The 26394-nt window shown below is 47.4% G+C and overlaps 1 protein-coding gene across 19 annotated transcripts in view; it reads left to right on the top strand.

The window, feature by feature from the left end:
* Nucleotides 1-26394, top strand: part of EIF4G3 (eukaryotic translation initiation factor 4 gamma 3) — a 1568346-nt gene that overhangs the window by 527439 nt on the left and 1014513 nt on the right. For 18 of the 19 annotated variants that reach the window (XM_085608969.1, XM_085608978.1, XM_085608977.1 and 15 more), the window contains 2 exons: nucleotides 12067-12123; nucleotides 23040-23167. In XM_085608969.1, the coding sequence (XP_085465095.1) occupies nucleotides 12067-12123; nucleotides 23040-23167 (185 nt within the window). Of the gene's footprint in view, nucleotides 1-12066; nucleotides 12153-13448; nucleotides 13548-23039; nucleotides 23168-26394 lie in introns of all 19 variants that reach the window. The other variant, XM_085608985.1, reaches the window with a different exon arrangement.

The following is a 26394-nucleotide window of genomic DNA, read 5'->3' as shown; positions in this document are numbered from 1 at the left end:
CTTCCTTACATGTTGTCGGATCAAAGTTCTTGGACTTACACCAGATACAGAACCTCTTCCACTTGTAAGCATAGGATGTTCTAGTGGAAGGTCGCTTAGACGCCTTCAGAATGTCCATACAATTGTCTGGTAGATTCAGATGGCAATATTGCACTATTTCAGGAGCCATGCAGCCAAACTCAAAGACGAGAGGTTGGGGTGCACCATCCGCCCCCCGAACTTCGTGAGAAGGTCCGGCCTGCACGGCAACCGCATGTGAGGAAGGAGAGACCGGTGAAGAAGGTCCGTGAACCACCACTGCCTGGGCCACTCCGGGGCGATCAGGATCATCCGCGCCCTGGACTGGGACAGCTTGATGAGCACCGCCGGAATCAGGGGAATGGGTGGAAAAGCGTACAGAAAGCTGTTTAACCAATCGATCCATAGCGCATTCCCCAGCATCCCCCGCTGGTAGTACCTGGATGCGAAGTCTCGGCATTTGCTGTTTTCGGCGGTGGCGAACAGATCCACGTCTGGAGTCCCCCACCTTGCGAAGACTTCTCCTAGTACTTCGTCGTTTATGACCCATTCATGGTTTTCCTGAATCAGCCTGCTCAAGGCGTCCGCCTGAGCATTCTGCACTCCTGGCAGATGCGTGGCCGTAATCGTCAGTCCTCTGGCCAGCAGCCAGCGCCAGTTCGCCTGCGCCTCCTGCGACAGAGTGCGCGATCTCGACCCCCCCTGCTTGTTGAGATAATACATCGTGGTTGTATTGTCCGTCTGTATCAGCAGCGAGTTGGTCTGGAAGGACGGAAGGAAGGCCTTCAGTGCCAGGAAGACAGATCTGAGTTCCAGGAAATTGATGTGGTACGTCGATTCCAAAGCAGACCACTTTCCCTGAATCTGCAAGTCCCCGGAATGCGCTCCCCAGCCCTGGAGAGACGCACCCGTCACGACACTCGTCGTGGGAATGTCCTTGTGGAAGGGAACCCCCATGAGGAGGTGTCCCGCCGAACACCACCACTTCAGAGACTGAAGAGCATGCAGCGACAGACGTATCTTGTCGTCCCAAGAGCCTGTCCTCTGATCCCACTGATCCTCCAAACACTCCTGCAGTGGTCTCATGTGTAGCCGAGCGTGAGGCGTGAGGAAGATACAGGAGGCCATCGATCCCAGTAGAGAAGACACCTTCCTCACTGTCGTCGATGGAGCAGTCCTGAGGTCCTGAGCCTTCCGAAGGAGTGAAAACCGTCTCTCCTCCGAAGGAGACATGCTTGCTGACCGCGTATCGATGGAGGCCCCCAGGTACTGTATGCACTGGACCGGAGTCGTGACCGACTTGGACATGTTGACGTGTAACCCCAGCTTGTGCAAGAGCTCGCACGTCCATCGGAAGTGTTCTTGCGCTCCCGCGAAGGATGATGCCTTGATCAGCCAGTCGTCCAGATACGGGTAGACAAACACCTTGTTCCTCCGCAGGTGTGCCGCCACCACCGCCATGCACTTCGAAAAGGTCCTGGGCGCAGATTTTAGCCCGAATGGCAGTACTGTGTATTGATAGTGATTGGCGCCGACTTGGAATCGCAGGAACTTCCTGTGCTTCCTCGCTATGGGCACATGGAAGTACGCATCCTGTAGATCTATGGCACAGAGCCAGTCTCCCCGTTGCAGCTGAGGGTAAATCTGGTGCAACGAAAGCATGCGGAACTTCTCTCTGCGAATCCATTTGTTTGCCTGCCGCAAATCCAGAATGGGCCTGAACTCGTTCTTGTCCTTCTTGCGAACGAGGAAGAACCGAGAGTACAGACCTCTTCCCTTTTGAGACAGAGGTACCTCTTCTACCGCTTTTTTTCTCAACAAGATGTCTGCCTCCGCCTGGAGCTCTCTCAGCTGGAATCGAGAGCTGACCGGCGGAATCGTTGGAGGCGGGCTGGTAAACCGAAGACTGTATCCATTGCAAACAATATTCAGCACCCACTTGTCCTGAGTAATTTTTCTCCACTCTGCCGGAAAAAATTGAATGCTTCCCCCCACTGGAGTGGGTAACGGTTGAGGGGGAAGTAGCCGCTCAGGGCCGAGACCCGGCCGGGCCCTTGGTCGTGGTAGTAGCCTGCTGGCCTCCTTTACCCCTCTGGCGCTTCTGGAAGAGCTTGCGGAACTGCTGCTGTTGTTGCTGCTGCTGTCCCGAGCCCTGCCCACGCCCTCTGCCCGAAGACCCGAACCTCCTCTGGAACGGGCGCTTCTTCTTTTCGGCCTTTTCCAACCCGACGGCCGTCAGGGTTTCCGCCTCCGCCTTCATGCGGGCCATCTCATCGTCCGCATGCTTCCCGAACAGGGTTTTCCCTGAGAAGGGCAGGTTGGCCACTCGTTGCTGCGCCTCTGGCTTGAGGGACGTCAGGCGCAACCACGAATGACGCCGCTGGTGGACGCCATGACAGTAGGCGTGGGCGGCCAATAAGGACACATCCGCCGCTGCGCTGATCACTTGATTAGAAACCAGCATGCCTTCGCGCACCGTCTCCAAGAAGTCCTCCTTCTTGTCCCGTGGCAGTAGGTCCGCATATTGCTGCAGGGACTCCCACAGGGCCCGATCGTAACGGCCCAACAAAGCCCCTGCACTCGTGTGAGAAGTTGGCCTGATGTATGATGTCACTAGTTCTAGTGTACACCTTATATCAGTCCAAATACCCTTATGGTGATTGGTTGTAAAGTCAACCTTATAGACCAGCTATCCTAGTGGTAGCATGGACAAGAGCAGTCTTAGGCTAAACTCTGAATGGCATGTGAAGCCAGCTGCGATACCATATATAATCCCTTGAATACCAAATGAAAGGACAACAGATATATATATAAAATAAAGTGTATTTATTCTAAGCAACCCTCAGCACTCTTTATGAGATTAGAGGTAAGTACAACACAGTCTTATTTAAGCATACATTAAGTCACACAGGTAAGTAATACAGTTAGGCCCTAGGGGCCACGCAAACCATATACTAGGTAAGTGGTATAAGAACCACTGTCACGGAAATAGAATAGGCCTAGGCCTAGGGAATCGCTGGGGCTACACTACACTAGCGTTAGTTAGGAAGTGGGAGGCCCACGGGATTCGTGTGCAGAGTGGAAACACTCACGCGTAATGCGTAAAAGTCAATAGCAATAGTACAGTTTAGAAAACGGTAGATTTAGGACACTTCCGGAGTAGCTAGGAAGTTGAGACTTGAAAACTAGACACTAGGATAGTCACTATCCTGATGAGCACCGGAGTACCCAAGTTACCTAGCCCACAGGCTGCGGGTGCATAGGGGTGAAGATGCGTCGTTTTCGTCGTCGACTCCTATGGATGCCTGAAGAAAGATGCTGACAGGCAGTCAGTGAAGAGTGTCAGGTGGATCCCAAGGCTGGGATCAAGAAGAGAAGAAACCTGCAAGCAGAAGGGACAGAGTCAAGGTCACTAGCCAGTGACCACGTGAAACCAGGAAGGAACCAGGCGATGTCGGGAAGATTGCAGGTGAAGGTGAAGCTTGTCGCTGCAGCCAGGAGGACCAGGAAGCGTCGAGGACGACCAGGACCAGGAGGCGAGCTGTCCCACGAAGGCTCTTGCTGTCGGCGGTGTCGAAGTTGGACTAGGACTCACCAAGCCTTGGCAAGCGGAACCCACGAAGAACGAAGGACTTGCTTCTGGTGCAGACCAGGAAGGTCTGGGGTGCTTCTTCTTTGCAGAGAAGCGGGAGCCAGTCTGGAGGAGCCAAACCAGCGCAGAAGATTTCAGGGTGCGTCGTCACAAAGGCCACTAGCCAGCGGGCAAGCAACCGGACAGACGCGGCAAGCAGGAAAATGCTGAAGGGCCCCACGCAGGACTCGTGGAGTGTGGGGGGCTGATCTTCGGTGCAGATGGTGCTTGGGGTTGGGGCTTCTCAATCCCCGGTGCACAACTTCGAGGGTACCTCAGAAGCTGCGCTTTAAGTTACTAGCCACTTTTTCCAGGTAGCCGGTCCCACGTCGCTCGTCGCCTCCACGGATCTCAGCTCTGCTGTAGATGTGGATCAGGGTCGGAGAAGTCTGGAAGTCAAGGCTCTGGTCAGGCTCTGCAGTCGGTTCCTCATAGAACGTGGGCAAAGCAAAGGGTAGTCTCTTGATGGTGCCTGTTTGCACAGGGTAGCCACTCCTTGGCTACAAGGGAGATTCTTCAGTCTTCTTCTTTCGTCGAATGTCGAAGGTCCAGAGTTTCTGTTCAGTTTTGCAGGTTCAGGATAATCTAAAGTCTTGAGGCCCAACTCCCACTCTTATACTAATCTGGGGGGCTGGGATACCTGCTAGGTCACGCCTTATGGGTGGGACCTGGGAGGGGGTGGTTACACCCACTTCCCTTTGTCCAGTTTCGCGCCAGAGCTGGGGCTGGAGTGCCCCAGCGCCGGTTTGAACTGGACTATGCAAGGAACACCTTGTGTGCCCCAGGCATGTCTCATTCCTTTCAGCCCACCCTGCCCCAATACACTAAAGGCTGTCTGGGGAGGTGCTAGCACCTCCCCAAGCAGGAAACCTATTGTCCAGGCCTCCCTGGCTGGGATCACTCCCAGCTGCAGGAGGTCAGACTTGTGTCGTGGCAGCAGCATCCATTTTGTGATGCTGAGGCTTTGGTCAGAGGCTAACAGTTGAAGTATGATTTTAACATGTCTTTCCCTCTAGAAGGGGGAAATAATATCCTCATGTCCAGAAATGGCATGGGGGTATTATTCCACAGTGTTAGACACCTTACACGACATGTTTTGATAAAGCCAAACCATAGTTACCATAACCGTCTAGGATTATAAGGCACTTGAAGAGTATATGGTAGGCTATATCATAGAACAGCTATAAGGACAAGGTTCCGAAAGCTGCAGACAGGCTCAGCTCATGCTAGAGCACCATCTCACATGTTACCAAGCACTCTGCCTCCAGGATTGTCAAGGCCTGCCATAGGAGTGACTGATAGGTACACATGTGTCTATATGTAAGTTAGGTATAGGAATACTACACCTAAGCAAGGGGTGATTACACGACCTTGCCCCAGCTGAGTGATCAGCCAGTTGTGTCAAAATGGAAGGCCAGGCCAGGGGTGGCATAATACATGCTGCAGCCCCTGGTAGGCCTAGGGTACACCTATGCCCTGGGTACCTAGGGTACACTGTACAGGGGCCAATAAGGTGATCCTATCCAAATGAGTTATGCACCTAAAGTACATAGTATTAATTTAGAGAGAGAACAGCAGGGCTGTGGGTCTGATTAGCAGGCCCACAGCCACATCTAAGTCGAAAACCAGTAAAGCAAAAGCAAAAAGTGGGGGTGAACATAGAAAGCAGACCCTACTCTTCTACAACTCGCCGCCTTCATGGTGGTGGCGGCGGTCCCACACACCTTCCTGCCCGCAGAATCCAGCCAGCGACTTTCTTTGTCAGGCGGAACCGTGGATGACGGGGCGGTCGCATGTTGTTTTCTTGCCGCCGTCACGATCACCGAATCCGGCTTCGGGTCCACTCTCAAAAAGGAAGGATCCGACTCCGGGGCCCTATACTTTTTCATGAGCCTGGAGGGAGCGGCCTTCGTCGTCGCGGGAGTGAGGAACAGCTCCAACGCGGGTTCCACCAGTCCTGGTACAAGAGGCGGTAGGGGGCGAGACAGGTGTTTCTTATGAAGCGGCTCGAATATCACGGACGTCGTGGGTGTTGGAACCGTCACCGTGATACCCAACTTTGCAGCCCCTCGCAACAGCACCTCTTGGAAAGAGACCAAGTCGTCCACCGGAGACACCCTAGTCCCCGGGGAGTCCGACAGCGTCGGGGAAAGGTCCCTGTCCGAGGAGCGCATGTGCGACCTGGACCTATACCTCCTACGGCGTCGTCTTGAGTCCGACGAGGACCGTCCACGGCTCCGTGACCTTCTCCTCCTGTGAGAGCGGGAGCGCGACCTCTTCGGCTTCGGCCTGTCCGTCGGTCTAGCCGGTCCAGGCGACCGCGGGCATCGTGGCTTCGGGGTCCCCTGCGGCGGAGTCGGGTACCTTGGAAGGGAAACCGACCGCAGGGGAACCGGCGGCGGTCCCACCGGAGTGCGTGGAAGCGGCTGAGGTGGCGGTGGTGGAGGTGGCGGCGGTGGAGGCGGCGATGGTGGAGGTGGTGGAAGAGGAGTCGGCGGAGGCGGGAGAGGAGGTGGCGACGGAGGCATCCGAGGAGGCGTATACACCACCGAGTAAACCGATCCCGGTGACTCCCTCTTCCTCGACGGCAACCTCCGCCTCGACGGCGACCTCCGCCTCGACGGCGACCTCGAGCGTCTCGACGTCGATCTTCTCTTCCTCTTCATCGACGGCGAACGGCGATCCCTCGACGGCGAATTCCGACGCCGGGTCCGATCTCGACGCCGACCGCTGGACGGGGCCTACGACGGTGTCGTCGCCGACGACGCCGATGTAGTCGACGGCGGCCTATTCAGGTCCCTCGACGGCGATCGTCGACGCCGCTTCTCCCCAGAGCCCTGGGGAGACGGCGAACAGACGGTGGTCATCCTCCTCGACGTCGCCGTCGACGCCCTCGACGTCGACGGGGAGTGGGAGCGCTTACTGGTCTTCCTGCCTCTGGGGAGCCCCCCAGGGGCCTCAGTATGGGCCAAATCAGCCCCTCCAGACCCACCTGATACCTTCAGTCTTCTCTCCTCCAGAACTTGAAGCCTGATTTTCATTCTGTCCCTCAGGGTCCTGGCTGAGAACGAGTGGCAGATGGTACAGCTTTCAGGCACGTGGGACTGGGGAAGGCAACCTATGCACACCTCGTGTGGATCAGTTTTAGCCTTCTTTCGACCACATTCCGGGCACTTGTCGAACAAGCCAGGCATGTTGACAGTACCAGCTACTAACACTAGCAAAAAGTGACAAAAATTGCCAAAATCTCCAATAAACCCTTGAAAAGGGGAGAGCTCAATGCTCCAGGGTCCTGCTTGCAGGAGCCGGAAAAAAGAACTGAAAGTAAATGGGACCTGCTGGGCATTCTGGGATACTGGGGAAAGTTCTGGAAAACTGGAAAGTTTTCTTAAAGGCACAGTATCCTGTTCCAAGCCACATAATGGCAGCCTATGGGGCTTGTCTGTCCACTCCTTCCTCTCTATCATTCCAGAGGCTTTTGCTGGTAGAGGCAGGGTTTTTTCCTATGTGGAGAAAAACTAGACAGGCAGTGCTGTTTGTGGATGTTGGTGGAATTCTAGTTGAAGTACTGGACAGTGTAGCCTGTGGGTATAGGCTGCATTATCTGTCTTTAAATTAAATTCTCTCTTAAAGGTGTATGCAGGTCTGCATGATTTGTCACCTTTTAGAGATTATTTTTATTGCTCCGGGGTCCACGCACATGGGCGGGACTATTCACTAGATTATGACTATAACAGAGATACCCCTACTACAGAACTGGAGTTACAGAAAAGAAAGTACTCCATAACCACTGTGTTTTTTTTACTTATTGAAATTACTAGAAAACACTGAAAAAACCCCACCAGAATTTACCAAAAATAGAATCTGTAAATGGGGAAAGTATAATCCTCAATTTTCTCCAGACCTAGATCAGTTCTCAGAGCCAATATTGGCATGCCGCAGCCCTGATGTAATAGCCGTCGAATGTAATTATGTTTGGTGGTTTGTAGTTCTGTGGTCTTCTTATGACCCCAAATCTCGGTGCCGTATAGAAAAGCAGTCCTAGTTTTCATTTTGTAGGGTAACATTGCTGACTTCACTAATTGATTGCAGCATGAATTTGCAATGTCAACACCGCTCCAGCTTGCTGGGCCAGAGTGATGGTACTTTTTGATAACTGTGGAGACCACTTAAGTTTGTGATCCATTCGTATGCCTAAATAATCATAGGTGGGTACTTGATTCAAGGGTGTTTTGTAAACCTTAAAAGTGGCATAGCTTTTGCTTGAGAATCGTGTATTTTGTTTTCCCAACGTTAATGGGCAATTTCCTTGCTGACAAAAGGACTCAAAACCTTTAAGCAGGCAGTGCATTGATATCTGTTCTGGCAACAGTACAGCGTCGTCCGCAAAGAGTAAGATTGGTATTTGGTCATTGCATAATTTAGGTACATCCAGGTTGAGGTCCTTCCAAGCTGTAAAAATATTGTTTATGTAGCAATTGAAGAGGGTTGGTGCTAGAACGCTGCCTGGATTTACACCTCGCTGGATTGGTATAGCGGTTATGTAATCACCTCTGGTGCTGTATCTAATCCTTGTGGTGTTACCAGAATGCAGTGCAATTAGGAGCTTCAAGATGTTATCAGCAATACTCATCCACTTAAGATTTGCCATAATGTGGAACGATCAACAATCTCGAAAGTTGTTTGGAGATCGACAAACACCAGGTAAAGTGGTGAATTTTTCAGGCACGTGTATTTAGAGCAAATTACATTCAATCTGAAAACCTGGCGACAGTGCTATGACTCCTCCCAAAGCCTGCTTTATATGGTGATATTGGATCCATTTCTTCCAACCATTGGTGTAAAGAGGATAAAGCAGTTTTCCAAATATTTTAGCCGCACCATCAAGCAATGAAATCGGCTGGTAGTTGGTCACAAGGTCGCGCAGACCCTTTTCATGAATAGGCACGATTATTGATTTTCGCCTTGATCGTGGAATGTCTCCTAAGGACCAGCTGGTATTAAAGCTACGGTTTAAAACCAGACACCAGAGAGTTAACTAGTTTAGAAAGACATCCAAGGGAATTTTGTCTGGGCCAGCTGCTTTGTGCAGTTTTTGTGACTTAATTGCTTGTCCCACTTTCTCTTCAGTGAATTTTTGCTTTTGCCCTCTGATCGTAGGATTTATTAGAGATGTATAGACTGTTTTTGAGGATACGTGATGTGAGATCGAGTATTTTGGGCCTTCATAATTGATAGTGGTTAGGTTGGATTCTAAATTCCTTTTGAGATCTCTACATTGCATTATCCCAGTGGCGCTTTGAGTGCCAACTGCTATCGCTTGATATTGTGGTGCTGGGGCAATAAACCCATTGGGCTGGAGCTCAACATCTTTTTTTTATACAGAGCGCTGTAGTTGTTGATCCAGAGTTGTGGGCTAATGTTCAGCTCCAGATTCTTTGGGACACCCTCACAAACGCTTCTAATGATTTCCCAGAATTTCTTTGGTTTTCGTTTGGATATTGTGTCCAATAGATCTTGCCATAGCTTAAGCGAATAGTACTACTTTGTGTGTTTTAATATCCCCTTATACGGTTTCCTTTTCTCCAGAAAATGCTGTTCATTACCTTCGCACAGGTATCGATTCTTTAAGGCCAGAGACAGTTTTTTTAATATCTCACACACACCTCGTCTAAACAGTCCTGGTCTCCCTGAGAAGGATTTGCAGAGGCGGGGTTTGTTTCATACTCTCTCTAATTGTTTGACAGCAGTGCCTCAAACTTGTGCATTTGGGTCTGTTGTTGCTCCACGTTGTTCAGGGGTGCTTTTAATGTTGGGCTATGTAATATTAACAATTTTGAGCTAGTGACGTAAGTGTCATAAATCCTAGTAATGTTTTTCCTGTTTGAATTAAAGGCAATTTTTTGGCCACTTACAATTTGAGGAGCATTTGATGCAAAGGAGCATGAATTTGGATGTTGCAAAAGCAGGAGCAATGGATCATGATTACTTTCAAGCCTGCTAATTACTCCCTTGTCGATAATGAGGTGCCATTCTTCCGTGTTTGACATATCGATAACACCTTGTCTTGCACCGGTTTGAAGTCAATTTAGGGAGGTTATCTGATTTGGTCTGGGCATTAAGCGGGCGCAGACCTCCCTTTATTAAAGCTTTGAATATTAATTCAGCTTTCTTTGTGCATTTACAATGATCTATGGGTGGTGGCGGTATCTCCCATGCTCGATCTTCATCAGTTAACAATTTATCCATGAATAGTGCATGCAACTTAGTATTGATGTCCTAAGCTGTGAAGGACCTCCCAGCATTGCTTCAAATTGAAGTGTTGTCGGTTCTTCTGGGCTCATCGTCGAAAGGTGATCCTTAAAAGACACAAGGTTAGGTTTAGGGTTTGCACAGTTGCCTGGTGGAGGGTATAGGTTTATAATCTCAAGTGCCCATGCTTGGCTTTTTAAGTGAATAATTTGAATATTTTTGTTGAGTATAGTCTGGATTGTTTCAGTAGTTGGATTGTTTCAGTATTTACCAGAACAGACGTTCTTATCCAAGTGGTAAGGCTTCCCACTGGTCTTCCTTTTTGTTGTTTAATTGCGAATAGGTGATATGTTGAGTAACCCTCTAAGCCGATGTTATCTATAGACCACGTTTCTTGAAAGCAGCAGATATCTTGTTGGGTTACAAAGGACAGCCATATCCTTATCCTCTACCTTGGATTTTAGACCTGCTATGCTCCAGCTCAATATTTTCCGACTTGTTTCGACCGGTTTCCTGTGAGTTTATCCTACAGGCATCTACTTTTTTGATTTACCAATGCAGATGATGAAAGTGGTCTTGATAGTGGCTGAGGAGCTTGATGATATGGGTTCTGGGCCAAGTTGTTTACCATACAGAATTTTATACCTGTTAGATTGAATCGTTTAGGAAGTGACTGAGGAGCTTTAAGCATTTTGCAGCACTTTTCTTCTCTATATGAGTAGCCACCCAAGACCAGCGAGAAACTCCTTCTGTGTCTCCAGTTTGTTGGAAAGCAGCTGTAGGTGAATCACATGTCCATGAACAAGGGGACAGTTTCCTGTTCTCATTGCTGCCAACTCTACTCATACCCTAGGTTCTTCAAGATTTGAGAAGATTCTCAAGATGCTAATGTGGGGCAGTACGCTTTGCTTCTTCTGTGAGATGGATATGACTCTGGTTCCTTGCAGTTCGCCTGCTGGCACAACTAGGGTGTTTAGCTCTTCACCCCTACTCTCCTTCTTTAAATGTAGATGCCGTTTTCCTGAGAGCTAATCTGCAGTATTTGTGGCAACCGTGTACAAATTTAGAAATGATGCTAGCTGCTTTGTGTGGGTAAAAATGTTTTTTGCCATTAAGTGCTTGCTGAAATACATTTCCCAGATGCAGGCTAATTAGGCTTCCTTTTACAACATGACCTGGACTTGCCTGAAAATCTGGGGGCTCATGGTAGAGGTGTCTATACAAATTATTGTTGTCACTGTGAAGCAGAATCCTTCCATAAACAAATTGTTTATTGGGGCTGATGGTGAGATGTAACGCTGACCAGTTGATTTGTAAGCTTGTTGACGAGCCAGTGGTCACTGCAAAAGGGCCATTTCTATGAGCTGGGAGAGCGCACTCTCACCGACAATAAATGTAAATCTGAACTTGGCAAATGGGCACAGGCACAGTGCAAAGTATTCCAATGTAACAGATAAAGGGTGAGAGGGTGCTCTAAATGAGTGGAACTCTTTACTGCTGGCACTGGCTCCAAAATCTGATGACAAGCAACCGTAGATGTATATGCTGAAGGATCAATAATGTATTGAAACAAAGCAGGGCTGCCTTACATTTGGCAAAAAGCACTAGTAGTTGGGAGAGGCACTTATTTAAGAAACAAATAGCAACAGTTCATCGCTTTTTGACCTCCACATTCTAAGGTGACAACCCTCTTGTGATTGAATGTATTTTGTTTTGCCTTTTGTTTAGATTGCTTTTAGGTGGAAACTTTCACTTGAGCGCATTGTATTGCAGATGTGGTACAGACAATGCACACTGTCTGACATTATAAAGATAATTAAAAAAATAAGTCCCAATTAATTGGTCATAAACCAATTGAGCTAAACTATTGAAACACTTAGAGTTTTGTATTTGTTTTGTTAGAAACAGATTTCCTTGGTAGCAAATGTGAATGAATTTTGAAAGCCATCTTAAATTGAAAAGTTTGACCTTCAAACCGGTGTGAATGGGATGATGAAACAAGTTCGATATTTTTCAAGCCTTCTTATTTGTGTTTGAGACATGACGTTTCATGATTGGTAAAGGAGATGAATATTGTGAGGTTACAAGTATCCAAAAAGTCATTAGGCTGTTGGCTCGTGTCATTCTTGGTACTGTTAACATTTAACCATCTGTCTTGCATCCAGGAGTCAATACTTTCCAGACAGTGATGGAGAACCGAGGCTTTTCACCGAATACCAGTGGTATGAAGATAAAGTTGTCTATCATTGGCGTAAGAGTGCACTAAATGATTGTTTTGTGTATGCTAGTAAAACCTGTTCAAGGCAGGAGTTCATCAAATCAGACCAGAAAAATTTGATCCATGGTAAAAACTCAGATTTTGCATGTGCCTTGTGATTTTGCTTTGCTGTCTCATTCAAATGGAAACATTTCAAGAACAAAATCAATGTTTTATCCTGAAAGCATGGCCCACGTCACAGCACACCGCTGCCTGCTTACAGATGAAAATCAAACCTGTCCAGCCGATGCTATATTCTCATTGGACCTTGTCAAAATGCTGTGGTTGTCTCCCAGACAAAGCAAAAGCAAAGATTATCTAGATTTCAAATTAGCCCTTATATTTGCAGAGAAGCGTGGTTAGGTTTTGGATTCTTTGCTTTAAATAACCCTTCATTGGAAACCTTAATTTGCACATACATTATTTTTCTTTGTCCAACAAAGAGAAAACTGCAACATAAAATCAGCGCTACTCTATTGGGAAGGCAAGTAATGTTGAAACAACTCTGGGGCAGAACAAATCCACTGGAACTACAGAGGTCGGAGATTGGTTGAGTTTGGTTTTACAAGAAAGGAAGGTGTTGCATCCTTAAGACATTTTTTAATTACTAATGTATAAAAGGATTTGTACTACAGATGCTTTGGTTCTTCTTGTGGCTAGTTTCGATGCACTTATGAGATATTTGATCTTTCATTCTGTGACAAGATTCACACTGTCATAGAGCATCGTTTATGCCAGTATTGGACAAAAAGCAATGATGATTTTTAAAGAAAACCAGGCAGGTTCCAACCATAGCGTTAGAACATTGGTGATTTGTAGTAGCTCCCGGCCAAGTTTATGGTTTAGGACGTATTTAGTTTCTGTTTCTCCTATCTGTGACTTGCATCTCTTACCTTATATGGCAAAAGAGATTTTGTTGTGCATTTTTCATTTGGTACCCTATTTGAGGAACAGGATGAGAAGAATAAATGTATGAAGTATAGATGTGACGCAATGAATTTGAAGAGACCAGAGAGAAAGATGAGCTGGATCCAAGCCTTTGTATGAATAGGAATCAGAAGTGTATAATAGGACAAGTCCCAACTTTTCAGCAGCAGCAATCAAAACCATTGCCTCTCATGCTTATCTGGAAATTGGAGCAGCCCTCCTGAAGGCTCCTTCCCAGCCCTCCAAAAGCCTGTGATTGCTTCCACATTTTAGTACTCGATTAGAATAACCAATTTCTTCCAGACCTGGAGGAAACCACAATATGATTAGGCACTGGACACTATCCATATTTCTTCATTGCAGAAGAGTTTTCAACATTACGACTCCAAGATGATTGCAGCATGTTCCGCAAGGAGGCAGTAAAAAAGTTCGTTGTCAGTATAAAGCTGGAGTATTATCAAGGTACGTACTGCTACATAAGCTCAAGCCCGGTGACTTGCAGCTGATTCTGTCACATAGAAAATGTCATCTTGCCAGTTGTGTCAATGCCTCTTTACCCAGGTTAAGGTCTGCCCTAAAAGTATTTACAGATAAATGACAGCGATGGCTGCTCGTCAATAGATGGCATTTTCTTCTGCCCAGTCTTGGACAACTGGCTGACCAGGTTACACACTTTTAAGGGGATCCCACAATCCATCAAAATGGGTCTTACTAGTCATGTCTGACTGTTTGAAAATTAGGAGAAGTGTTCCTCAAATACTCTACTACAATGGCGTTCTTAACTGCTCTAGATACAGAGCAGAGGAATGCAAGTTATTTTATTCAGAGGAGAGATTTGGGTTTCTATTTTGGAGAAACATAATTTCCTTGGTGGCATTAGGCCAAAGCAAGATCGTTGAAGGCAATATTGGGTCCCACAACTTCACTCGATTTCCTGATTCTGTGTGCCATACTTCATGTGATAATGTTTTAAGACGAACACAATGATCAGTGGAACCAAGTAAGACTAAAATGGGAAGACAAATTATCGGACACGTGCAGAAAAATGTACCAAAATAACCATTGTTCTTAGTGAAGCTTGTCTAAAGGAGACTAAAATTCACGGATCTTGGTCTTCAGCAGTAATGATGCTTGACATATGTAAGTTGCAACCCGAGTAGTTCATTAGACTCTGAAGAACTTTAATATGTATGTATGCATTTTTCTGGTCCAGAGTACCCAAGAAACCCCAGTGCAGAGGGCAGCACGTTCGCACTGTATTTCCAGATAATTACATCTCTTAATTCCATGTTTCTGAAAAAGGATTGTTCTTGAAGGGGATAACTTTTCAGATTGCCTTGGCACATGCTCTAATCACAGTCCCCTGGGATTATGAGTTGACTTTCAGGAAATAAATCATTGTTTTATACCTAAACGTTTATGATGTCCATTCTCCGCTGTGGTTTCTGAAACGAGGTTTGTGGTGAATGACGTGTCGGTTGCCTGATGAGAAACCTTATTGCCCTCTTTTTCTTCAGTTCCTCTCGTACTGAAGGTACTCCAGAAATTTAGGAAAATGTGCTTCTAATTGCTGCCTTATGACCCATTCACTAGCATTCCTGTACTTCTAGCTTTCATTCAGCTGATCACATTGGAATCGTTTGTGCTGGTCAGGGCCTGCTTTTCTAGATTCAGGGCAAGCTATTCTATGACAATCTAACGTTGTGGAGACTGCCACTCTTCAACTCCCAATACCTTCACCTAGCTCTTTCCCATAGTTGACTTAATATCTTGAAAAAAGTCAACACTGAGTCACCAGGCAGTTTTATGCTTTCAGGGGAACAGGTACTGCATCTGGTGCAGTTGGACAGGGTAGTGTCTGCTTTGATATCACACAAAAGCACTCTCCCTTATTTGCTACATCTTGCAAAGTCGTGCCTCCACTATTCTTCTTCGAGTGCATTTATCTATTACTCCATACAAAAGGCAAAGAGATTAGAATGTTGTGTGATTAATTCAATTAAAAATTGATGTGTCCTTGTTTTAATGGTGAGAGAAGGATGTGAGATTCAGACTTTTTCTTTTGAGCCTCGTAATGTTCTTCATGAGTTATCTTCAAAGATTTTCAAATAAATTAATGAGTTTAGTCTGTGAACCCTACATCCCTGATTGAGCAGGTTCTACATACTATGTAATATTTAGAGCTATAGCTGGAGAATTACAACTATCGTGTTTCATGTACTTTACCTCAGGGAAGAAGGAATGGTATTTGAATAAAGGATAGCTGGATAGTTTCATGCCTTGGTTATTCAAAATGCGAACCACCCTCATTTGGGAGTGGCTTCCAAACTCCGCATTGCCAAGCACAGGAAGTGAGGTGATCCTTTTTGCAGCAGATCCTCATCGAGTAGATCTAGGAAAAAGTCAAGGAATAAGTCAAAGAAAATCCTTGAAAGCTCATGTAAAGTTTCTTGACATCCAGATGATCCAGGGAGAGGTCACTCAGTCTGCATTTGAAGATCGTGACTCTTGCTTCACCTTCCTCTTTCGATCCAGTGCAAACTCTGCAGCTATTGCGCTTCGAGTTGCTCAGGCCATTATCGACTCCGCAACAGATTGCAGATATGAGGAGACTGTTGTAAAACCTTGCTTCTGCACCGTTTGGCCTGTTTTTGGACACCTCTGAGCCATTGGTGTCCCCAGTCACACTTCTGCCGGCTGATCCCTGTGTTAAACCAGGTCTCTCCACCACCGACAGCGGGCCTTGGCTCATCTCTTCTGCATTTCTTTCCAGTGGTTTGTCTAGCTGTGGTTCCGGTTAGCGTGCAATGATTTCAGATTCAGGCCAGCCGACACAAGGCTGTTTGTCTTGTGTTGCAATATACCATTACTAAAGAACAACCCTGTGTTGAGGATGATTCCTCTCTGGGTTCTCCTCCTTAACAACATCATTTTAGGAAAATGAAAAGTCATTTTTAGATGCTAAACAATGTCTTGAATCAGTTCCTCATAATAGGGGCAATGTTGAGATGGCAAATAATTTGCTGTCTTTACCTTATGCTGGTATATAAATACATACATTTACATAATGTCAATGGCCTGGATCCCACGCCTGAATCTATTCAACTCTGGGACTCCTGACTGAATTCAGTCGGGCCTCTGACTCAGTCTTTCCACTGACTGAGGAAAGTGTCTCATTTGCGGTAGTAGTTTGCAGGACACCGGAGGATTAGATCTTGCTGTTCCAAACTGCAAGGTTAACCTCCTTATAGAGATACTTCAACAGTGACCTTTCACTTCTTAGGTCGTTTTGCTATTCGATAGAGTTTAGTTTTTAGGCTTGGCCGAAACCCTTTTCAGCCCCAGCAGTTTATCACCCGATCTCTGTGTCATAGGCCTACAACAGAGGACCTAAAACACATGAACATCACTTTAGCTCACTCTCAAGCCAACATCTGTGCCTACTAGTAGGCCGGATCCAGCAGTGCCTACCCTACTGGTGCTTGATCGTGTCATTTGAATAGGTCATACAAATTGTCCAGTTTTTTTCTTTACACCTTTTCCTTTCTGGACACTCCTTCCTAGTTGAGAGACAAACTTTGGCAGGTTGTATCCGCATACTTTTAAGGAAGCATTGATATTGCTTGCCATGAATGCAGTCAAGGTGGCTCCTATAGTGGAGTGGGGATGGGTATGTTGTGCAGTGGGAACAGATACCTTTCAATACACCCTCCTACCTTTTGCCTTGCATCAGCTACATCCGTCTTTCCGAAGACCGTGTTGATCATTGCAACATATATCTACAGGTCAGTGCTATACGTATTCCTGTACCTCGAAGACTGGCAGTTGAATGTATGCTCGCCTCAGTTGGTGTTGGATCACCTGTAAAGTCCATGTTGGTAGTGTTCGTCAACGAGTCCTAACCTGATCTACAAAATCCCTTCATTGGGACCATACTAGACACAGCCGCCTTTTCTACTGCCGCAGCAAGCCCAGGGCTGTCAGGCTATGTTCCTCATGTTTCAGACGAGAGCCACCGTTCCAGTCCCGATGGTTCATTGGCTCCTTCATCTACTAGTGTCATGCATCCTGTTGTTGCCTTGGCTCAGATGCGCATGTTGGTCCTTCAGTGGATTTTGCGTTTCCAGTCAGCCCACCATTGGTGATGCTTTGCAGACAAGACCCAAACCTTCTGCAAAGTGGGCCAGGACCATCAGTGATGGACAGCGAATGCCAATCTGAAGGGTGTCCGGCCATACTTATTAGCCTCTCTGGAGGTCACAGTGATGAGGAATGCATCCTCTCTAGCCTACAGCCATCACCTGGACAACGTGGAGTTCAACAATCTGTGTTGGAGCAGCACTTTCACATAAAATCTGCTTAGATCTGCTGGAGTTGTGTGCCTTTTTAAAGCTTTCCTGCCATCCACGAAGGATCAGCCAATGGACAGCATGACTGCCATGATGTACTATAGTAAGCTGGAAAGAGTGGGGTTACATGTTCTGTTTCTAGGGGTGTGATGGTCGTGGCTCTGGCTGGCACTTCAAAGAATCTCCCTGATGGTCGGGTGTCTAGCAGGATTTCTTAACTTTGATTAACTCAATAGGTGTCAGCTTGCTTGCTGACCATGATTGGCAACTACACCTGTAGGTGGCAATGGTCATGTTTGCCCAGTAGGGCATACCCGTGGTAGTTTATTTTGCTACCCCCGAAAATTCCTTGTGTCCAAAGTTTTGCACTCGAGTCTCCATCGACGGGGTTCTATAGTGGATAGGATTTGCCTATGGAAGGAATTTTGCCCAAGTTGACCTCTGCCACTCTTCTTAAAGGGCAATGAAGGAAGTCAAGGAGTACGGAGCACAGCTGATTCTGGAGGTTGTGCATTGAGATCTGAGGGTCTCGTGCTATGAACTCCTGACTGTCTTGAGCTTGACTTTGTGGGAGGATCTGCTGTACTAACAGCAAAGCCGAGTGCTACATCCACACCCCCTGTCTGCACATTGGAACTTAAGTGAGACCCGCTGAAATTTTCATGTTTCAATGTAGAAAGTGAATGTCATTTGGGCTGCCTGTGTTTCTTCCATCTAGTTCCAAATATTCAGGCTGTGTAATCTGTATTGGCAAAAGCAGTTTTGCTGCTACACGCAAAGTTGTCTGATTATGTCCATTTTTTCTTTAGCTTGGTAAGGTTTTACTTTGTAACATTTAAATGTTACCTATCGTCCCTTTCAGGCTTTATTTGTTTGCATGTTCAGCTGCCATTATTCAAATTACATTTAAAAAAAATTATAATTTTTTAACGCTATCTCATGTTACCTCCTTCTCCTTTTACTCGAGCTGCAATTTGCCTTAATCTGGGCATAACGTTACTGATGTGTGCTGCCTTTGAGGCATCTCAATAGCTGTACTGAGACGTTTACCATTGACAACAATTGTTCATTGCAGTCACTTCTGTACATCACATCAATTAGCTGCAGGCCTTGTGATTCATTCAACCTCTGTACAATCTTTTTTTTTTTCTTCCCCTGACCAGCTGGTACTTAGGACCCGTGTATCCTTTCTCCCGAAAGTAGTGACAGCTTTTCATCGGAAGCAGCCCATCACTCTGGGCTTCACCACATCAGTCTAAAGAAGAGGAGAGGCTGCTCCAGTTGGACTCTTGTCCTTGGTTTCCATACTGATAGGACTAAAGAGTACTGGGTTGATGATAATGTTTTGGGATTTGCAAAAAAAAAAAAAGGAAAGGTGAGCCAGAAGCAAACTATATCCTGATGGCATGTCCTTTGAGTCACGCTGTTACACCTTGGCTAAGAAGCGTCGCGGTGTGGGGGGGGGGGGGGGGGATCATTCTGTGAGAACAAAAGTTACTACGATGAACAAGCGTGGGATCATTCTCTTTTGGACATTTGTTAGGCACCTCGCTTGCATCTAATCGTTTCTCCAGCCTCTATTGTTTTGACTCACAAGCGTTTCTGGACTACCGGAATTATTTTAATGGCCCCTCCCTTAATGAAAAATTTTGCTTGATGGAGGAACTACAATTACAAGTAAATGTAACTCCTCTTACAGTTGTTTCGGGATCCTCTGCAGAAGATTTCAAACCTGCATATCTTTTGCACAACGGCACACAGGCTAGGATTTTCAAAAATATATTTCAAAAGTTAAATCAAATGTCTAGGAATAATATTCAGTAACAGCCATGGTTAAGTGTTTACTTACAGGGCCAGTGAACAGTTATGCCCAAGTTTGCAGAATGTATATGGTTTGCTGGACCCAGGTCCCCTTCTCCGAAATCAGGGGATTTCCTTCCTGCTGGTCAGAGGCCGAAACAAATCATTGGCCATAATGCAGGCCCCTTTTTGACAGTATATGAACTCATACACCTCGTTTTTTAATTTCACCAGACCACTTTCGGAACGTGTTTGCAAAGTAATCACTTCCACCATGCTCTCTTTTTTCAGTCTTCTTTTGTGAATCATTAGCAGGTTCTGTTGTCCTCTAATCTCTGAATTTTACGTCGCTTCAGTGGCGATAAACATGTCAGTTTTTTCTCTACAGCTGAGCTGAACTTCATGAGCCTGCAATACTAGGGCAAGACCATATTCGTCGTCTTAGTTTTAAGTGTCTCATTTTCGTTCTAGAGTATTTGTCTTTCAAGTGCACAACACTTTGAATTTTTAAGCACGTTACGGACATTGTTGGAATCTATTGCGCACAAATGGGAGGCCTATCCAACATCAAGTGAGTTGTACTTACTTTGGCGGAATCCTCTTCTGTCTTGCATCTAGCCAGGAACTATTCTCTTCTTGGATGGTTTGTCCTGGCAGTATTTTGAAAGTCTTTTGTGAGCAAGGAGACCTGCTCCAATATATCTTCTACTGAACCAACCTCCATGCCCTTCATTGACCTAGCGCCCAAGTTAATTTCAAAGTGTGACCAAGGCCTAAAGCGAAAAGTGGTCATAATAATTTGCCTTGTGTGTTTAACTCCTTTGGGTCTCGCTCTGAGAAGCCCCACCGGTAATCGCTCTACACTTTACTGGGTTATACCCAAAGGTCTGTTCAGGCATCATCCCCAATGTGCCACATTTGAGTGCTATCATAATTGTTTTTTCTACCATGGGTTTATCTTGAGACTTACTTAATGAGCTGAGTTGCCTTAACTGAAAAAGGCAAAGGTTCTGTGCTTGGTTCTGAATTTCTCACTCACTGATTGGGCCTTAAGGCATGAAACAAGGCTCCTAACCTAAGTCATGCAACAAGGCGCCTTCACCCTTTCATTTGTAATTTGATCAAAGGGAAGTGCAACACTAATTTCACAGTCAATTTGTTTGCACTGGAGTCTGAACGGCGAGGAACAAAAAGCCAGAAGAATAGTTGTCTGGCTCCAAAAAGCTGGAGCAGAATGCCCATTGGTCCTCCAAAACACTGGCATCTTTGATCCGTACCAAACAGTTGGTTCAAGGATAGTGGAGACAAGTTGCTTCCTCCAGTTCTTGGTCAACCTCAACCTAAAACGTCTGATACTCTATTACAAGGCCAAGCCTCCTAGGAAAACTTGTCCTTGATCTTTGGGATGTAATTTCGTGTAAGACTTCCCCCAAGAATATAGAGCAAATTCTCTACTATACAACCCTTAATATCAGAATGTGAGCCAGAGATTACAGTTTTTTCCTATGCTGTCTGCCACATGATGTCCTAGCCAGTTCACTGTCTTTGTTTCGTCCATTGAGGATTGCAGGGTGGGCCCTCCTCAGGTTGCAACAGTCTGTTTGATCTGTGGACCTTCTATGTCCTGTAGGCGCAAATCATATGGGCCCTAGGTTACCAGTTCCACAGCAAGTTGAGGCACAAAGTGGGATTGTAGTAACTCATGTTAACAAAACCACTGCCTATTTGTGGGTATTACAAAGGGGAACTGCTTTGCCATATATTTGTAGAAATGGCTGTCAGTCATTTTATATGACAGTTGCAATTAAAAGCCATAAAGAGAGGTTTAGTCCTCTGTTCATATTTGCCACTCTCGAATCAAATAGTCCTGACCACTGCGCTTTGTTGTTTTTTTAATGGATTTTAAACCATTAACTTCCTGCAGTCTATCCCTTTTCATGTCATTTCGTAATAGCATTTTATGGAAGAAAATGTGGTTATTTTGGACCAAGTAGAAATCTGGGTGGCTTAAAAGCAATTTATCCACTAAGCCATCCCTGTAACCTCTCCATTGGCTCCTGTTTTTTTAGGTGGATTTCAAGACCCTATGCTTTATGCACATAGTATATTGGGGCAACGGCCCTGCTACATTCAGAACCCAACATGGACTATGCTCCAGCCATAAACCTGCATAATTTTCAACCCAATTTATACAACACCCCCCTTTTAAGAGATCTGATTCAAGGTCCTTATGGGCAGTGTTGGATACGAGGTCCATAATTATAGAACACACTTAGCCCTGTCTCCAAACAGAAGGTGGTTACCTTCAGTTTAGGACACATCTTGAAACTCAAAATGTTAGAGGCTTCATCTAAGTCCAACTTCCACTTGAGAGAGACTGAAGAATACCTAAGATGGAACCCCACCCTATGCATCCTGCTGGAGGATAACTCTCAGAATCTCTGAACTTAACACAGTCTTCTTTTTCACTTCCTTGAGCTACTGCTCTGGAGTGGCCTAGATGACGGGTAGCTATAAACCAAACTCTGTATGGAAGAAAAACTGTGTGTGGGGGGGGGGGGGGGGTAGGGGGGGGGAAGACTATGCAGGCAATTTCCCTACATTAGCCATAATGATAATGGCACGGGTATTCTACCAGTTCTGCCAGAATATAAATAGCAAAGTAAATGACTGTCCTAGTGTGTTACGGTTCTTAGTGACATCAACCTAGTTGAGCCTCCCTTTATTCCTTGACCTGCCTTAGCAGTGGCATAAAATGAAGGGTTTATATCCTTCTATATGGCAACCTATAAAGTTGTTGGATTTTGAGAATTGTGCAAAGTTGCTCCATACATATAATTTTCATTTTAGTCTGGAGAGTCACTGTGCTTTGATTATTAGCAACTTTGAGCTTTGTACTCTGTTTCAAAAGGAAAAGTCATACCAGATCTCTCATTTCAGTTTCTTCTTCACATTGCACACTTTTAGAATAGAAAACATTTTTCACAACTTACAAATGGCTTGTGCATTGAATGTTCGGAATCACTTGGGTCCTTTGCTGACTTTTGAGGCAATATCCCTGGCAACCAGCCTTCTAAGGTGTTCAGCTGCTGAAAAATGTCTTACATCTTCAAATGCTACTTCCTGGTAGTGGCCATCTTCCTGTGAAAGCATTGCCATCGTACACTTTTAAAAAATAGCAAGAGAAACTGAGTTGGTTATGAATTATTCATAATTGCAGTTGTGAAACCACAGTCATGTCGCTTTTGTAGTAATTATGCAATAGTAGAGAGCACACCAGTAGTATTTAAGTTGGGGAGCCCAGGGTAAGTTGAGAATATCTTTAGCAATGCTGGAACATTTGGGATGATTCAACTGAATTCTTATTTGTGCTTCCCTGTGAGCAGTCAAAAGTTCGGGTCCTGTTTTGCGATTTCTGTGTCTTTTACATTTGAAAGAAGTCGGCACAGAAATGTAATGTGCTTAAATCTGAGATCTACATGAATTGTTTTACTGTTCATGTGCTGCTATTGAAAGTAGCCTTGTTCGTAGTTTCCAGGCAACTGTTTTCTGGGTATATTGCAAAAATCAACATTTATTAGGCAAGAAAAGTAGCCTAATAAGGAATCGGCCAACCAACAGTTCCTTTGGTATTGAAGAATAGCTAGTGGTGGCTGTCCGAGCCTTGGTACAGCCCATTCTGCCATATGATTTTAAATTCAGGCAACAAATGGAATGTCTTTCAATAATCACAGTATTAGTGCTGAAATCCTTAACCTCTTCTGGGACCTGAATGGCCTTTTGATTTCTTCTTTTGTCTTTGTAGGGTCACCTTTCTACCCAAATCAGCCAGTGTATCAGTCTGCACCAATCATCGTGCCTACGCAGCAACAGCAGCAGCAGCCTCAGCCACCACCACAGCCTCCTCCACCAACCAAGAGAGAGAAGAAAACAGTAAGAAAGCTGGATTTCTTGTACATTTGGCTTTAAGTTAATTTTTTTATTTGGCTTTCCTCGAGAAAACGTCTTGTGTAAGGAGAAGGAAAGCAGCCCAAATGAGGTAACTGATGACGTTTTATCTGAAAGAAATACATAGTGATAGATTTCTTACCTTAGAATTTCCCCAGGCGTCAGACTGGAACCGGAAAGTTTTCGTCAGCAGTACCCCTGTGTGCCGGTAGGTGGCGTTGTGCGGCTCCGCATCCGGCATCGTGGTCGTCGGGATGATGTCGCGGGCGCTACTTAGACGCCACCCACGTGCGCTGACGTCAGTTGTTTCTTTTTCCGTGCCAGCAAGCGCAGATCCGGGAAGAGCAGGTACCCTTAGTCATTTTTTGACTAACTTTTTGAGGCTTTTTGTCTCAATTTTTTCATCGAGTCTTTGACTCCTGGTGCAGTTAGGATGCCCGGTTTTAAGTTTTGCGAGGAATGTCACCGCATGATGTCGGTGACGGACCCGCACCAAGTGCGTCTTTTCTGCCTGGGGTGCGACCACAACCCCAAGTCGTGCCCTGACTGCCGGGCGATGGCGCCAAAGTCTTTGCGGGAGTGGTCCCGAAAGCTGCTTGAGTTCTGGCAGTCGGCTCCCAGCCGTTCCAGGTCCCGGTCCCGCGGGAGGTCGAGGGACCGTGCGTGGAGTCATCATCGGTCCTCCGGTTCCAAGTCTTCGCACTCAGGGTCAGGTAAGGCGAAGCACAAGAAGTCGAAGAAGCGCCATCGCTCTCCGACTTCCCCTCGCCGATCGCGCGACGGGGCTGAGGGTGCGGGTGGTGCCTCCCCCGCGGCTCCGCCGGCCTACCCGCCCTTTCCGGGTCCATCTGCGACTCCGGCCCAGATACAAGAGTTCCTGTCGGCCATGGCTCGACTTTTTGGGCCGTCTGCTCCCGCCGGTGCGCCTTTGGGCCCCACGGGCCCGACTGGGGGTCCTCGCGTTCCATCACTGGCGGCTCCGGCGCCGCTGTTGGCTCTGGCCCCGGCGCCGCAGGGCCCCCGTGGATCCAGGCTTAGATCCCGATCGACGCCGGTCGACCTAATAACACCTCCACTGACGTCGACCCCACGGGCACCACTTCCGACGTCGCCCGCTCCTCGGTACGACGCCGGTTCTAGTCTCATCCCAGAAGGGGACACACATTGGGCCGGTGTCGGCCGATGCCGTTCTTGACGCCGCTCGGGGATTTCTATCGCCATGTCCCTATTCATTATTTTCGGCCTGTAGAACGGCCTGAGGAAGAAGGGGAGGACTGGGAGGGGTCTGAGGACCCTCTCGCAGCCGACTGCTAGTATGAAGACTGAGCAGAGGAGTTGGTGGAAGCCAGTGGTCTGGATACCTCTCCAGACCTTGGCTTGCTGTCTCCTCCCACCGTGGCTATGGAGGAGGGGGCTAGTTATGCGGTGGTGTTACTTAGGGCGGCCGAGGCCCTACACCTCGAGCCCCCTACTGTGGCCGTCAGGACTAACCTCCTTACAGAAGTGCTTCAGCCAGCAGCTACTTCTGCGAAACGGCTGCTCCCCTTCAATGAAGCACTTTGCGACGTTCTTTTGGGCACCTGGTCCAGGCCCACCACAGGGGCTCCTGTGGATAGGAACATGGCCGGCCGCCATCGCCCGGCTCTGGGTGACCCCATTTTCCTCTCCCAACACCCCAGCCCGGAGAGCTTGGTAGTCCAAGCCTCTGCTTCTCCAACCGCCTTCCCTTCTGCACCTCCGGATAGGGAATCCAAGAAACTGGATCAGTTTGCGAAGATTTTTTCTTCCGCCAGTTCTGCGCGTGGTCTGTGAACACCGCATGCCTCTTGGGCCGTTATTCCCACAGTGTGTGGGATAAGGTGGCGGACGTGCTGCCCCAATGTCTGGAGGAGGCCCGTAAAACTCTCTCCCAGGCTGTTGCAGAGGGGAGAGACGCAGCAAAGTTCATGATTCGTTGTGGCCTAGACACCGCCCTCACTGGGCTAATCGATTGCAACGATGGTGGCGATCAGATGCCACGCATGGTTGAGGACAAATGGATTTTCGGGGGATGTCCAATCAACCCTTATGGACATGCCCTTTGATGGCCGTTGCCTCTTTGGCGATAAAGCAGACCACGCCTTGGAGAGGTTCAAGGACTCACGGGCTACAGCCAAGTCGTTAGGACTCTCCGCAGTCCGCCCTCCTCCGACGTCTGCTTTTCTCTCCTTTCGTGGTACCGGAAGGGGCACCCACAGGGTACGCAACTGAGCCACAAGCCTGCGCAACAACAATCCCAGCGTGGCCGCGGGTTCTGACGTGGCGGACCAAGGGTCCAGCGGGCGGGTCAGTCGACCTCCACCCCGACCACTACTGCCTCCAAACCTTCCTAGTCCTAGCTTTCAGGCCCATCAAATGCCAGTGGGCGGCAGGATTCGCCATCACCTCCCCCACTGGCGCACCATCACATCGGACAGGTGGGTTTTAGAGATAGTCCGAAGGGGCTACTGCTTTCCCTTCGAGGCTACCCCTCCAGCCATGCCACCTCAGTACCACCGCATGTCGGGGGATCACTTGGTGCTTCTTCAGGCCAAGGGGGCCATCGAGCGCGTTCCAACACCAGAAGTAGGGCATGGTTGTTATTCCCACTACTTCGTGGTGCCAAAGAAGGACAAGAGCCTGCGTCCCATCTTAGACCTCCGGAACATCAATCGCTTCTTCCGCAAAGAGAGGTTCAAGATGCTCACTTTGGCTCAGGTCTTGTCTGCTCTCGATCCACAAGACTGGATGGTAGCGCTGGACTTGCAGGATGCGTATTTCCAAATCCCCGTCCTGTGGGCCCACCTGCGTCACCTGAAGTTCACGGTAGGCCACAAGCACTTTCAGTTCACCGTGCTCCCTTTCGGCCTTACCAGCGCCCCTCGGGTGTTCATGAAAGTGGTGGCGGTGGTCGCAGCTCATCTGCGCAGATCAGGGGTTTCAATCTTCCCCTATCTTGATGACTGGTTGTTGAAGGCGGGCTCGCCCCGGACAGTCGTCTCCCACCTCCAGATTATGGCTGACCTCCTGCATTCACTGGGGTTCTCCATCAGTGTGCCGAAGTCGCACCTGATTCCCTCTCAGAAGCTCCTCTTCATCGGAGCGGTTTTGGTCACGGCGCAGTTTCGGGTCTATCCTCCCGAACAGCGAGTCCGGGATATTCGGGCTCTGATCCCGATCTTTCAGCCCTTGTC

This window comes from Triturus cristatus, chromosome 1_2, assembly GCF_964204655.1.
Source record: "Triturus cristatus chromosome 1_2, aTriCri1.1, whole genome shotgun sequence".
In the NCBI taxonomy this organism is placed as follows: Eukaryota; Metazoa; Chordata; class Amphibia; order Caudata; family Salamandridae; genus Triturus; species Triturus cristatus.
This window is presented reverse-complemented; position numbering and strand designations above follow the sequence as displayed.